This window comes from Salarias fasciatus, chromosome 23 (genome assembly GCF_902148845.1).
Source record: "Salarias fasciatus chromosome 23, fSalaFa1.1, whole genome shotgun sequence".
NCBI classification, from domain to species: domain Eukaryota; kingdom Metazoa; phylum Chordata; class Actinopteri; order Blenniiformes; family Blenniidae; genus Salarias; species Salarias fasciatus.
The window spans coordinates 28,475,024-28,490,503 of record NC_043766.1 but is presented as its reverse complement, the minus strand read 5'-3'; the positions used below and the strand labels follow the sequence as shown (position 1 = coordinate 28,490,503).

The 15,480-nt window shown below is 41.8% G+C and overlaps 1 protein-coding gene across 1 annotated transcript in view; it reads left to right on the top strand.

Moving 5' to 3' along the window:
- The first annotated feature begins 672 nt into the window (after positions 1-672).
- zc3h3 (zinc finger CCCH-type containing 3) overlaps positions 673-15,480 on the top strand; it is a 77,068-nt gene continuing 62,260 nt past the window's right edge. The window contains exons 1-3 of the mRNA XM_030083064.1: positions 673-745; positions 2,523-3,837; positions 4,462-4,640. Coding sequence (XP_029938924.1) covers positions 700-745; positions 2,523-3,837; positions 4,462-4,640 — 1,540 coding nt within the window. The 5' untranslated portion in view covers positions 673-699. The remainder of the gene's footprint in view (positions 746-2,522; positions 3,838-4,461; positions 4,641-15,480) is intronic.

Below are 15,480 nucleotides of genomic sequence, written 5' to 3'. Positions count from 1 at the left end.
TTCCACAATGTCTATACTGTCTCCTTGGGTGGAGATGGGGGAACATGGACGACAAGCTCCTTGGTCTTTGTCACATTAATCTGCAGATGGTTCTGATCTCCTTTCTCAAGTAAAACCATATTATCTGTGACAATTCTTTGTATCTTTAAACTTTATAAATTCATACATGATTCTAATTCTGAAAATACCTGGTATGAAAAAGAAAAGTGGGAAAAGGAAGAAGATTCTTCTGCAACTTGATGACAACACTGACCAAGCACACTTTTTGCACTTACTAAAAGTTTTTCCTTATGTCTGAATTGCTTGTGTTGTATGTCGCTTTGGACAAAAGTATCTGCTAAATGAAATTGTAGCATTGTAGAATTGTAGGTTTTCTTATTCCAGAGGAGGGAAGAGAGGAGAAAAGAATGTAAAACACAAATTGAATTATTTGATCTGTTCAAGCATGTGGAGAGAATTCTACAGAAAAAAAATCATCAAAATTGTCTGAAAGAAAAGGAAAGATTGATGTGTTATCACTTGAGACCAGACCGATTAATGACTCCTATCACAAGAGTCAGAAGATTGTGGTCCATCACCACCTGCCAGTCCAAGCGGAGGGTTTTTTCGCGTCACCATATTTCCAGCGTTGTGATTGGTTAAATCTCACACGTCATCTTCTTGCGCCGAGTTACTTGTCGTTTGGTTCTGCTCTTAAACATGGAGGAGAGAGAAGCGCTTAAAAGTCAAATTGAGCTTCTGCAGAGTAAGTCTTATTTTTTTTTAAGACATCCCATTGTTTCTAGTTTTGTCTTTAGAGACAGTCCGCTGTTCCCAAGTGCTGTCACCGCGGTTCGAATTACATCGATGGCTGACTCAACGCCGTCGGGACCGAGCCTGATACTAACTCAGTATACTAGTTCTTCAAACATGGACGGTTGCCTTAAACTCAGTGCTGCAGACCCGATCTCAGTGTTTCAGAATAATGCTGCCGCTATCTCCTGAGTGCCTGTGCGATTTCTACATTCTGTTTCATGTTACTCATGATGTAAATACTGATTATAGTCTCTATGCTTAAGCAGTGCCTCGCATTACTTTCAGGCGTCGTGCTGTTTACTTCATTTAACTTGGAAATTTGACCAAAATATAATAAATTGTCACATGTAAGCACACGCACTTTCCCTATTTAGCTGTTTAAATTGACAGTGTACATTTTCACAAGCCTGTTTCATAATGGTTTGCTTTGGTGAATTCGACTTTATTGCACTTTGAACTGCATTATCATTTAGATTTCACTAAGCTGCCTTGCCTCATTTAAGTTGTAGCTCAACGGTGGCCAAGGGTGTGACAGTATGGTTGTTTTTAGGTCGTTAGAATAACCAAGTGAGATATTAATCTTTTATTGAGACGGTTTCAAGCTAGTTATTATGAAATATTAATGTTAATTAGTTCTTACTTTATTTAACTATCATTGGCATGTAAGTGTAAAAGTCACCTGTCAGACCGATTGGCGTTTTGAACTGCAACCGTACACATCATCACTTTTATCATCGTAATTACAGAAGATAGTACAGTCAGAGGATTATGAAAAACAGACTTCAATATTTTCTTTATCATACAAAATACTGATTTGAATAATAGTTATCTAATTTGTTGTTTCCTCTTCTAAAGATTTCAAACTTCAGGCTGAATGTGGGCAAATAAATATTCAGCTTTATATTTACACCTTTCAGTGTACTTGTTCCCTTTTAAGATTTTACCTTTTTCAAAAATGCACACTTTACACACCATATTTGAAGAAACCTGGTGCAGATTCTCCTGTCTCTTTAGGTAAACCCAGCAGAAGTGGTAATGTCAATCAGGAGTCTGTCAAGGCCACATCATCACCCATTTTATTTATGCTGAATGCAATAAAACATTGGCCGCATGTTTGTGGTTGTTTTCCTCACGTGAAGAATCCATTTGGAGGCAATCAGACTGCTGCTATAACAAGATGGATAAACAGCTTTATGTTATCCCAGTTTGAATGTGCTGCGCCACATGTTTGAGGTCCTTGACGTAATGTTAGTCATTTCCTTTGTTGGCAATACCAGTTATATGGTTGAAAGCGTCTCCATTACTCAAGAGCTTTGTGGAATCACATTTCATATAAAATGGAGTAAATCAATTGGACAGTAGAAGGTCCACCTGTGAGTTTTTTTTTAAAGATGACAGGTTTTCAAATGATTTGCACAGATTATAAGATATTACCTGATTGAATTCTCACTTTAGTATGAGCATCTGTTTTTTTTTTTTTTTTTTTTGTGGGGTGGGTGGGAGTGCTGTCTGAGATGTTTGGGGTTTGAATGGGGTATGGGGTTTATCTTATGTTCTTTTTCTATTTTCTTTTTTTTTTTTTCTTCACAGTTTCTTTTGATATCTTATTTTGGATTCTGTTCTAAAATCCACAAATATGTTAATGTTGAGAGAAACACAGCTGTGTGTTTCTCTTATGATTTGTGTCAGTCCTGAGCTCACTTTTGTTTGTTTTTTTTAATTCCCAGATCTCATCAACAAACACAAAAGCATCCATGGCGACAAACCATTTACGGGATCTGAGCCGAGACCTTCAGGAAGTTCCACATCTCGACCAGATCCTAGTGTTTCCACCATCTATCCCCACAGCTCCAGACGGAGTGCGTATGCCTTTCAGAGAGGCGTAAGCTGGACAAAAACATACTCACTGAAAAATAAGACCCCCTCGGCTTCCGCCTCCACTTCCTCCTCTTCTGCTCATCACCAGCCTGTAAGCCACAGCGTCTCACTGCCCAGTGCCAGCAGAGGAAAGGAGAGTGGGGGGAGCCAGACTGCCAGTTCATCTTCAGGGATCCCTCAAAATCTTAAGGACGGACATACGAAGACGAGAATAACGGGAGCAGCAGCAATTGCAAACAAGTCTGTGATGTCTCATCATGACATTCAGCACAAGCCGATTGCTGAAAGCCGACATGTGGTCCAACAGGGAAATGAAGGGATTGTTTCATTAATCAAAGCTAGTACCTCAACCAGCTCACAGAGTGGCCCCCAAGTTAAGATTAAGCCCTCATTGAGCAACAAATCCAACTCTACCAAACAGAATTACAGTGTTAGTGCTAAAGCCTCAGGACCAGCTCCCTCTGCTCTTTCCATAGCATCCACACAGCCTTCCTTTGCCTCCTCAACTCACAGCAGAGAAACCCAGATATCTTCATCCTTTCTGAAGAAATCCAAGTTCACTTGGATCAAGAATCAGAACATGACAGGAGGGAATTTCACCACAAGCAGAACCACTTCTGTTCCTCCAGCATCAGTCTCCAAAGCTACAGGGAGCCCGTCTTTACTTACCCCAAGCAAAAAGGCCTCTGCCAAGAAGTCACTTCGAAAGCTGGTCCCAGTTTCTGTTACCCCAAAGACCTCAAAGTACAAGTGGGTCTCTTCTGCTCAGCTGAAGTCCTCCCGGAAGTCCCCCTCCCCCAAATCACTGAGTCCTCCTCAGAGACCAGGTGAGAAGGGAGACGCCACCAAAAAAGCTAAAGCAGCCATTGCTGCTTCCCCAAGACAGAAGAAGGGAAGTTCCGGCTCATCAGCCAGTGCAGCCCCAGGAAGTCGTTATCGCTGGAAGGCCAGTGGTGTGGGAGAGTCTGCAGGAGCGACAGGAGCACTAATAGGCAATCGTCGTAGATCATCCTTCCACTGGACAGCAGACAACAACAGCAGAGTGTTTAGAGGAGGGCTTTTTCTTCCTCCTGCTGCATCCCCACAAGCCTCCGTTCCATCGTCTTCTCCCAGTGCGTTCAAGCTGCGCAGCAGGATGAAGATCATCAGGAAGTCCAGCAACAGGTGATTAACCACAATGCAGACATGAGCCTAAAAAGCTTGGTCTCAATTTAAATCTTCCTCTGAATATGCATATTACCACCTCTAACCAGAAGATGGCAGCAAAGTATTTTTTTTTGCTCTTCATGATAGTTGGCTTGTTGTAGCTCCCTTCAGAAATCTGTGATTTTGCCCAAATTGCCATTCAGTGAAACAACCAAGATTGATTCTGAGTGAAAACCTCTTATCAGTGTATCATTTTGTAGCCCCTATTATATTGCAATATATTACATTTTATTTCAAAAACAGCTTTGTTGGCCAAGTTTGTAAAAGACAAGCAAGGCATTTGACTCATATCTCACTGTCTAAGGAGGAAAAAAAATAAAGCAGCAGCAGAATAGAACAATAGACCACGCACTGAAATTTTGTCAAAGAATAACAAAATTGCAAAATCACATTATTTACAATAAGTGAACATTCTAGGAAAAACGGCATTTTACAGCGAATGTGCTAAGGTCTTCTTGTGGTATTGCAGGTATGCCGTCTGTAGCATCAGCATTCTTTGACCTGTGTAGCTCTTCAGACAGTGTCAGGTACCGTTTGTTGTTTTACTGAATGCCCTCTTTATTTTACCCTCTTGCGCTGTAGTCACGGTGGCGGAGGCGCAGAAAAAGGTGCTGCTCCATCAGCAGGAAGGTCCTCCCCACGGGCGAGAATTCACCCTGTGCCCCGGAGACCCGCCGGCGTCAGGAGGACACCCTCCAGGGAGCTGGTGGCTTTTGGGAGGCACAAACTGAGGCGCTTGTCTCCAAGCTCATCGAGGACAAGTAAGCACCACACACTCACACTATCTCGAGGCATTTCAATATTCGGTGAAGCGAAAACCACAGTTCAATCCACATTCTCCACTGTTTACTCATATCAGCATATTGAAATGGCTGTGCAGAGATTTGGGGTAATACCGTGCTGACAAATGTTCACTATATTCACTGTCTATACAGAAGGATCATACACACCACCAGCTGCAGAGATCGCATAAATCCAACGTTCTTACAGTCAACAACCTTCAAAGTAGCTGATCTGGTTCATTTACAAGCATCACAAATCACATAAGTCACTCCCAGGAAAAAAGCAATGCTTTTTTTAAAAAGAGAGGGTCGTGTGAATTAATGAGGAAATTAAATTTTAAACACCAACTTTAAAAACAATGTCTTCTTTCAACATGTTGAGTGTGGAATAAACTGCCTCAAGCAGTGCACACACACACACACACACACACACACACACACACACACACACACACACACACACACACACACACACACACACACACAGACTGTGTTCGCCAGGTGTAGGGAAGAAGGTGCACCAGCTGCTTTTACATCTGGTTTATTTACTTGCTGGCTGCAGTTTAAGTGTCCGGACGTTTCTAAGTGTGTTTTTGTGTTTGGTTAAAAGAAAATAGAAAAAATACACAACGTGCAAATAGACTGACTGGAGAGGACGAAGGATTTAATTTAACTTGTGCTTCTCTGTTTTAAGCATGTTGAAGTTTTCTTTTTTTTTTTTGTTCTCATATTTTTTTTAAAGATGTTTGAAGTAGATTAAAAGGAAGAAACAGCAAAACGACAGATCAAAAGTAAAACAATACTATTGATTTTTCTATGAACTGTCAAAAAAAAGTTCATTGATTTAACCAAAAAAAGGTTAATGGCTCTAAAAATATATATTTTTTACTACATATTGAAATTACACCCTGCAAACAAGCTTCTCAATCAATTCTGCCTCAAACCACATTATTGATTGTATCACTATCATATTAACACTAATATTGATTTTCATCACCAAATTTGTTGAGGTTATTGAACAAATTGCACTGTACTTAATAAGCTTTTTGTTTATTTTTGCGATATCCTTTAATTTTCACGTCAAATGTGTTTCAGTAGAACTGTCAGAGATTGAACTCTTTCCTCCGCTGTACATTGGGTGGCGGTGTTGAATCACTTTGCCTGAATTGGCTGCAGTGGTTAAAGGACATAAACCTGCTCATCAAGTAAAGGACAGCAGAGTGTGTTTCAGCCTGGAGCTTCAGCCTCCTTTGCGTTGACTGTTCCCTCATCTGCTTCTCTGAGTGACTCAAGACGCCAAGCTGTGGCGGCAACTGCCTGGTTTAAAGGGCCGGGGCTAACGTGCTGACTTTAGTGAATGTAAAATCACTGTTCAGATGAGAGCAGGAATGTTGCGAACACACACACATAGACAGTCGAAAGAAACAGCTTCAACTGTGAAGGAACTTAAAGAGTCGTGCCATGTTGTAGTTTTATTTGTTTTTGTTTTTTTGTTGTTTTTTTCTTTTGGTCACTTTAGCTGATTTTTTTTTTTTTAAAGTAAAATTTGGCAACAAGTAAAAGAAACACAAGCTGTTCCAGCTGTGTCCAACAGAGGGAAACGGCTCACACCTTGTCCTCCTCGTTGGCTCTGAGCTGCCTGCTGTCACTGTAGAGGAGTACAGGCAGACGATAAGCGGAGGAGGGGGGAGGAGGTTAATTGATTGCCCAATTCAGCCGTGATGGCGAACAAGTGCCGATAGCGGGTAATTTGCAGAGGTGGAGGCAGGCAGCACCGCTGCTATCAAGCCCTGGCACCACTCTCCCTTCAGTAGATAAAAAGGAGCTAATGCATAATTATCCTTTTGCAAATTGGATTGTTTTAACGAACTGTAGAATATAGGCCTAACCTGATGGAAAGCAATCATTGTTTTTACAGCTTTGCCTCTCCCTCCCCTCCCCTCCCTCCCTCCACTTGCCCCTCCAACCCTCCGGTCATTCTCTGTGTACCCTACACGGCTCATGCCCATCTTGGTGCAATCTCCCATACTCAATGGAGTCAGAAGACATTAGAAAAGCCATCACTATTAACATCAGGCTTTATTCGTCCCCTCAATCCTCTCTTCTTCTGATACTTTAACCCAACTTTATGCATTCTTCCTCGTCCCCGTTCCTTCATCTTCCCCCTTTTGGGCCAGTTTTCCTTTGACACACCTGAATCGCTTCCATGCATTTCTAATTAAAGACGGGCATTCAGCATCAGAGTCACAGGAAAGGTGGAGCAAGGGGAAGATGGAGTGAGGAGAGCTGCTCTTAGCCGTCTGTGCCTCCGATAAGAGCCGCTAATAAAGAGCAAATTGAATTACTAATGATGGGAAGCAGAGTCCCTATAGATGAGCCCGTTAAAAACCAACCTTATGACCACTCACACATGCATGATAATACACTCGCAAACAATGTTTCTTAATTTCCTCCTCAATGGCCGCTCCTGTCCACGCTAAGGGCCGGCGTTTTCCGAGGTGCTCGGTTATCTGTGGTTTAATTTAAAGACGGCATAAGCCTAAGTAAGCAGTTAGGACTGTAATGAATCGAAAGGTAGGTGTGTGTGTGTGTGTGTGTGTGTGTGTGTGTGTGTGTGTGTGTGTGTGTGTGTGTGTGTGTGTGTGTGTGTGTGTGTGTGTGTGTGTGTGTGTGTGTGTGTGTGTGTGTGTGTGTGTGTGTGTGTGTGTGTGCGCACCCAGAAGCAGCCATGTAGCCCAGATAATCTAATAAAGCTGATAAATGTCAGGAACGGACAGAACAGGGAGGAAGAGTGCTGAGCTGTGCGGCTTCAGGCCCCATGTGACAGACTTCTGGAGCATTTTAGGTCTCTATCTCACTCGGGTTTCTCTCCATCTCTCATGCAGTCTGGCTCTGGCTGCGGCTGTCCTCGCTGTTCACTTAATAAGCCCTCCGCTTTTTTTTTTTTCGTTTTTTTTTTTTCGTTTTTTTTTTTTTTTTTTAAGCCCAACAGACTGCAAGAGGTTTAGGCCTGAACTCCACGGAGAAGTCATGCGCTTAATCAGACAAATTTACTTTAAAAATGCTAATCTGTTGAACTTTACCATACTTTTTTTTTTTTTTTTTTTTTTTTTTTTACAGAATTCCGGTACTTCTGAAGTGACTGTGTGGTGATAAGTAGCAAAATAGCTGCATTTTGACATCATAATTGTAATGATATTCCATATGAACAAGTGAATTTGGGATTTTAATAGTAGGTGAGGCTTTTTTGATAGCTACAGTCATAGAGAGGTGCATAATATTGGAAAATATTAACTTTAGTAAGGCATGTGTGTTGTGCTTTGTAGTTTAAAATCGTATTTTTTTGTACCTTCATAAGCTCAGTTTCATTTCTTTTCTAACATAAATACACTTTTAAGCTTTTTCTCACTTTCATTTTAATCAACATTTTTGTCATATTTCTTGGGTTTTCCTCTTTTTTTTTCATCATTTCTGAAGCATTTTAGTGTTTAACAGGTGCTTTGCAACCATAGTTTGACTGATATAGAAAAAACAACAATCAGTCACAATTACACCAAGGTGTGTAGTTTGATAGGAAGTTAAAAGGTTCATATTGTTATTTTTTTATTTTTCTATTTTTATTTTTTTTTAACAGGAAATTATTGTGCCATCTGACCTGAGTTAATCAAAGCCTGTGTATATATTTCCACACAGAATTTGTGTTTCGAATGATTATCAATCCAACTTGAACGCGTGACAGGGCCTAAACTTTATCGCGGCTGAGTGATTGTAGCACCAAGGCGGCCGCTCATTTCTTATCTCTGCAGCGGTACTCTCAGGATCCGTGTCGGACGGTTCTTCCCCGTCCGTATAAATTAGTCGTTACGTGTGGATTTATACTCTGAACCACTGCCTCGTCGTGCTTCTCCGTTCCTGGGAGTCGGTTTGTTGACTTGTTTGTGTGTTGTTGTCAGAGGCTCTCTTACAGTTGCAGCGCTGCCACCTTTGCTCTCTCAGCATCAACTTACCAACATTCTGCCCCCCTAACCCTCCACCCACCCCCACCCCACCCTCCACCCACCACACAAGCCCATTACCACCACAAAAGACCCCCACCCCCCACCCCCCCACCCGACTCATACAGGGATCCTGTTACCGTGCGTACGGTGATCCCACTTATTTTTCCCATAAATCATATGTGCTGCTGCTCTGCGTGGAGCCCCCCCCCCCCCCAGCTGACATTTTCCACTTTCTCCAGTCGTACGTAGACACACACGACACATGCAGGCTGAGAGGGGATGCTGGCCAACTTTATCTGGACAGAAAGTATCAGAAAGACATTCAGCGAGTGGTACTGCCTTAAGTTCATTCATTAATACAGCTAACCCGTGGGATCGTAACTTTTTTCTCTTTTCTTTTTTAAGCTTTTAAATGCCTTCTCTCTTTTTTTTTTTTTTTTTTTTTTTTATTGAAGTGCCACTTTTAATCTGTGACCTAATCCTGGTCAAATCCTGTTAAATGGTGAGGTTACTGTTTGTATGTTATTAATGTAAAAAAAAAAACAAAAAACAAACCAAATTAAAGGACGACACTGGAGCTGTGGTTTGATCCTGACTCCTGTTACGTTTTCAGTTTTTTAATGTTCACCCAGGGCTGAATCACATTCACACGTTCTCTTTTTCCCTTGCCATTTTTCAAAATGCAGTAAACACATTCAAACACACGTTGCTCAGAAATAAGAATATTTAAAAAAAAAAAAAAATTAAAAAGTGGAACGTAATGCGTTTTTGTTTGAAATTTGCATGCTTTCTCAAGGTCTGTGTTCTTCAGGTAGGTGAGCTGTGGTTATTTATGTTTTACTGATAGTTATTGATCTAAAATTCACTACCAGTAAAAAGTTTGTGCACACCATCTCCTCTCACTGAAAGCATCAAAACTGTGAATGAACTCTTTTGGAATTTTGTAACAAACCAAAAATTGTGACAAAACTGAAAACATGTTCCTCGATTGAAAGCAGCCACCCTTTGCTCTCTTGACAGCTCTGCAAACCCTCCGCATTTCTCTCAGTGAGCTTCATGAAGTCGTCACCTGAAGCGGTTTTCACTTCACAGGCGTGCCTTGCCAGGGCTCATTTGTGGAATTTATTGCCTTCTTTCGGGGGTCGTCAGTTGTGTTGTGCAGAAGTCAGGTTGGTGTGCAGCGCACAGCCCTATTTGACAACTGTGAGAATTCATATTATGGCAGGTCCGTCATTACTTTAAGAACTGAAGGTCAGTCTGTGAAGAAAACTACAAAAAAATTAAATGTGCAGTCTGAAAATCTGAGATCCGTGGTTCCGCCAGCGGTGTTGTCTTTGTGCGACCTAGAAAAGGTGAACGGTTGGTTCTACATGCGTGGTTCCACTGTGAGGCATGGAGGAGGAGGTGTGAGGTTGAAGGCATCTCTAGCACAGCGTCCTGCAGCTACATGTCGTCCCCAGACACACCTCCAGGCTGAGTGAGAGCCATTTGACCACGAAGGAGAGTGACGAGCGCTGCGCCAGAGGATCTGTTCTCCACAGTCACCTGACCTGAATCCAGTGGAGATGGTTTAGGATGAGATGGCCCACAGAGTGAAGGCAGAAGGACCAACAGGTGCTCAAAGCCTCTGGCAACTCATTCAAGACTGTTGGAAAACGATTTAAGGTGACGGTCTCACGAAGCTCACCAGGAGAATGCCAGGAGCGTGTAAAGCTTTAATCAAAGCAAAGGGTTGAATCTAATCTAGCTGCAGTCTTCATTTTGTAATGAAACCACACGATATGCAGGCGAAAGACGGTACAATTTAAATAGTGCAACGTAAGCATTTACGCGTTGACCCTCGCACAATCTGGCGTATGGAATAAATGCTCCCAGCGCCATTCTCATACAGACGAACAGCTGAATGTTCCTTATTTTTACTAAACGTTGTGAGCACAGGGAGCTAATCTCTTCAATTTCTGGACACTGCACACTGAGCTTACATTTTTCTGAACAATGCCATATAAATATATTATTCTTGTGAAATCACACAACTCTCTTTATAGACACACAGATGTTGTGACTCAAATGCACATTGACACACACGCACACGTTCTTCTGCTGTTATCGTAGCACCATAGTTAGCCCCTTGATCGACTGGCGAGTCATCTCGTATGGACCACGCTTGTCTCCCACTCTTAGCTGAAATCGGTTCCACCTGAGACCCCGACCTGGATCAGGCAACAGAAACGATACCTGGATGAATTTAAGAGACGTTTGCTGTGGCTGTTTTCAGCGTGGTAGTTGAGACTTTGCATGCCAAACAAAACTTTACGTGAAGAGGAGAACATGTCAACAGGAGCACGTTTACATGCAGTCAATATTCAGGTTTCTGAATCATTTGGAATAACCCGTTTACATGCTTAAACAGACAGAGTTACTCCTGTTTACATGATCAGGGATATCCCCATTCAAACCGCGGAGCACAGACGACGCCATGACTGCATTTGCACTTTATGCCACTAGGTGTGCTGTTTGCATGTTCAACCTTATTTTACACAGACACCACAGAAAAAGAAGGGCGCTGCAGGCTCTCTCTGCATGTTGTTAGAAAAAGAGTAAGCCAGCGAGACGTGGTAATATGTTTAATGATGCGATGCACCGTTTTTTTCATTAAAAGAGAAGAACTGAACGATAGTTTTGGCACATTTTATTTACTTAGTAGCAGTTAAACTGTGTCACAAGCAGTTCCTGGACTCAAATGACCGAGATTCCTTACGGGTAGACCATGCGCAGAGCAGTATTTGATGTCCCTTTCGACCGGGATATTCCGATGCACGTTTATATGACCAAAAATTCAGGTTAGAAAAGGAGTAACCCAGGGGTAATATTCAGGTTTTTAAAAACCGGAATATGAGCATATTCAGGTTTTTGGACGTGTTTACATGGCTGTGCGCAACCGGGTTATTGCAAATATTCTGGTTAAGAAAGGGTTATTGACTGCATGTAAACACACCCACTGTGTTACCTTGGGAGTATCACAAGAGATGAAAGTGGTGTGCTGTGGAGTAGTGCTCAGGCTATGAAGCAGCCAGGGCATTTTTGTATGAGTTGTCACGTGTCTGACGAGCCGCCTGTCCTTTTTTGACTTGAGCTGGGCACAAAGCAGGTTTGTTTATTTTTGTTTGTTTATTTGCATCGCTCCCTGGTTCACACTGGCTCCAGTTTCTGCCACTTTTCCTTCACACTGCGGCCACTTGTTCTGTGGTCTCCTATCACTGACTCACCGTCCCACATTTATATACACACACTCACACACGCAGAGGCTTGCAGACACAAGCGTGTGCACAAACACACACTCTCCCGCACAAGCCCATGCATACACTCTCACGTAGAAGCTACGCACACACAAGTGCACACACACACACACACACACACACACAGACACTCCTGTGAGAGACACACTCATTTGCACATGTAGACACAGAAACAATTTGCTCACAGACACTCAGGTAGCTTACAGAAGATGTTAACTCAGTGTTCCTGGTGTCACGTGTGTGTCGGAAGCACTGCACTCGATATCTCGTGTCCACTGATCTTTCTCAGAAGTTTTTATTATTCAAATGGCTTTGTGTGTGTGTGTGTCTGTGTGTGTGTCTGTGTGTGTGTGTGTGAGATCCTTCCATCAGCTGCTTTTCTACATACCGTTCTCCAAATGCCATTCCCCAGCAGTACTCCCATAGTATTATCAGTTGGTCCAAACACACTTGCACTGTATGGACCTGAACTTATCTCGCACACACACACACACACACACACACACACACACACACACACACACACACACACGCACGCACTCTGAGGCATTCTCTTCATTCCTCTGCACTTTCTCAGGCTCTCTGTGTCAAACAGGTGGAGCACTGTCTTCTATGTCTGTCTTGAACCGTCTGAGGCTTTTTCCTCTTCCTCTCTCTTCATGTCCATCACCATTTGTCTCGCTCGCTCTCGCTCTCGCTCGTGCACACATGCTGGGCCAGACATGTTTGCCCACACATACACACACGCAAACCAAAGTATGTATCCAGAGCTGCTGCAGAGTCTGAAAGACATCAAGTTCACTTTTACACATTTCTCTGTATCTCTATCTTTTTGGAAGAAGTGTTCAGTATTGTGATTTTTTTTTAAGGCCTCATCTCTCTTTCTGTTTACATGTTTTTACATATTCCATATATGAAGAGCTATAATCTCAAAATAAATATCTAAATTCAAAAGTAGATAGATTAATGAAGCGGAATAGATCACTACATTCTTAAATATGCAATTAAATCAGAACAAAAATATATTTCAGTTTTTTATATTGTTTATCTGAAAGTTTTTATATTCACATATTGTACATCGTGTTCACATATATGCATTTCGACATTTTGATTTTTTTTTCACATTTGAACATTTTTCTGTGTATTTCTGATTTACTAAAAAAAATCACAGAAGAATGCAGGAAAAAAGGAAATAAACAATGGAAAAATAATGACTCAGAATTGAAAATATTCTTTTCACATTCATTCTTTCTGTGAATATACATTTAAATATATACATATTGCATTTTTGTGTTTCCTGGTTTCCACACTTATTGATGTTTGTTGCTATTAATTTAAAATAGCAATAAAATAAATATATGTTACTTATTTAAATAAGTATTTGCAAAATATATATATATATTTTTTTTGTAACCACAGAAGACTATTTTCAATTCTCTCCTTTTGTTTGTTCATTTTCACACTCTTATGTTCATCTGTACTTGATTTTTTTTTTTTTTTCCAGTTATTTAAAGTCCTGTCACAGTTTTCCTCTCAGTATTCATATTTGTGTCTATATATGAAACGTTTGGCCTTTTGGTTGCATGATTGATTCAGTTCCTCGTGCACGGCGGTGTCCTGTGCAGGAGAAGCTCAGTATAGCTCCGCACCACAGTGCACGGTAACATTTGGCATTTTGATTAACCTCCGAGGACCCTGGGAGAGCTGCGCATGCCAGCGACCTGACCGCGCCGTTATACCTACGGCGTGCCCATGTGGGCGACCTCTCCTCAGCTGTGTCGTAAGAGGCCTCCTCCTTACCCGGACCCTCATCAAACTGTCAACTGGCCATAATTAAAATTTCGACTCATTTGTATTGGGCAGGCCGGCGGACTCCGCCGGTCTCTGAGGGCACACGAGCTGGAGTGAAGACGTGCTGTAGAACTGGCTTCACTGACATGCGAACTTAAATAGAGAAAAAGGCTGTTTGTTTTTTTTTCTGGTTTCATACCCCTGCACATACTTAGATTAGCATATCTGCTGTTTCAATCACACCGCTGGATAAGGTTTTTTACCCTCTTTAACCCTAAAAAGAGTTCAGAGTGCCATGAGCCGTCATGAAGTCGTGTTTCTCTTCTAAATGGTGGGGGCAGAGGAGAAGCACAAGAAGAGCGGCATGTGTTGAAAAGTGTAATCAATACTATTGAGCCCCGAAACTTAATCCTGAAATGATTGTGACTTCTTTCCCAGTTAAGGAGGTAAATGTTTTCACGGTATCCAGAGGAGTGGCCCATGTGTCAGGCTGTCTGAATAAATCAGAAACCTAACAGGCAGTGCGATCCACAGCCCTACTAATTATTTGAGAACACATGGCAGGCAATATGGGTGTCATGTATTGGTAAACGGCTTGGCAGGACCAGTTGTCATCTTCAGCTTCAAGGGTAGACGTTAAACCCTTCTGATAATCCAGCTTTCCAGACATTTGCTCAGATTCTCATGACATCCGACATCTTTGGCCAGAAAAATAGAGAAGTTCCTTCTCTGTTGACTCAATGAACATTTTATTAACACTAACTGACTTCAGTTTAAATGTATCTATGTATATTCAGGATGAACATATTCCATTAACTTCTTGAAGCCTTCATCTCCATCAGTGTTGACTAAAAGCAGACCTTGCGAGGTCATTGTCACAGTAAAAGCTGCATAGCCAGATGAAAATACTGTGAAATAGCCCTGCTTTTGTCAAAAGACCGTCTCATAACTTCTCACCATGCTGTTTGAAGTCACTGGGAGGGTTCAGGGCGTGCAGTTTGACGTCTATGTCTCGACTGGTGATGATAGTTAACATTGGATGTTTTAACTGACCAGTACAGGGAGTACATATAATTAGTTGAATAATTGCATGCCTCCCTACTGAACTTCACTTCTGCTCTGCCCGTTTACTTGACAGTGTTGAAAACGGAAACGTTTCTTTGCCTTTTGACTGGTTTACATTGTTTTTTTGGCTTTATTTCATTGTACTTTTTGCACAATGACAGTAAAGTCTGTCTCTCTTCATTTACACGAAAAGCTGTTTTGAAAGCAGTTGAAAACAGAAAGCTTTGGGAATGCTTTCCAGAGTGCAACTTTTTTTAAATGCTCCTTGTGTTAACATCGAACCTCAGGCAGAGTCGCAGTCTTACACTCCTCTGCTGCTGCCTTCCTTGTTTGCGACAAGGTTTGAGACAGTTTTTTACAAATTGATTATGTTTTGGGCTGCTGTGGCTTAGTTGGTAGAGCGGAGTCATCTTCCAATCCCACAGTTTGTGCTACGATGGAACAGTCTTATTCCATCCATGTATCCGACAGTCCTTGGGTATGACACTGAACCCCGTCAATGTGGTGACCTGCCATCACTGGACTTTTTGGTCGTTTGAATGTTTGGACACTCTCAGCCGGACGACCCAACCAGGGTTGCTCAATCCAGGTCCTGTTTCTAAGATACTTTCAAACTAGCCTAATGATTTTCTTCAAAAGTGTCTTCAGCTAGAGAGAACACAACTTATC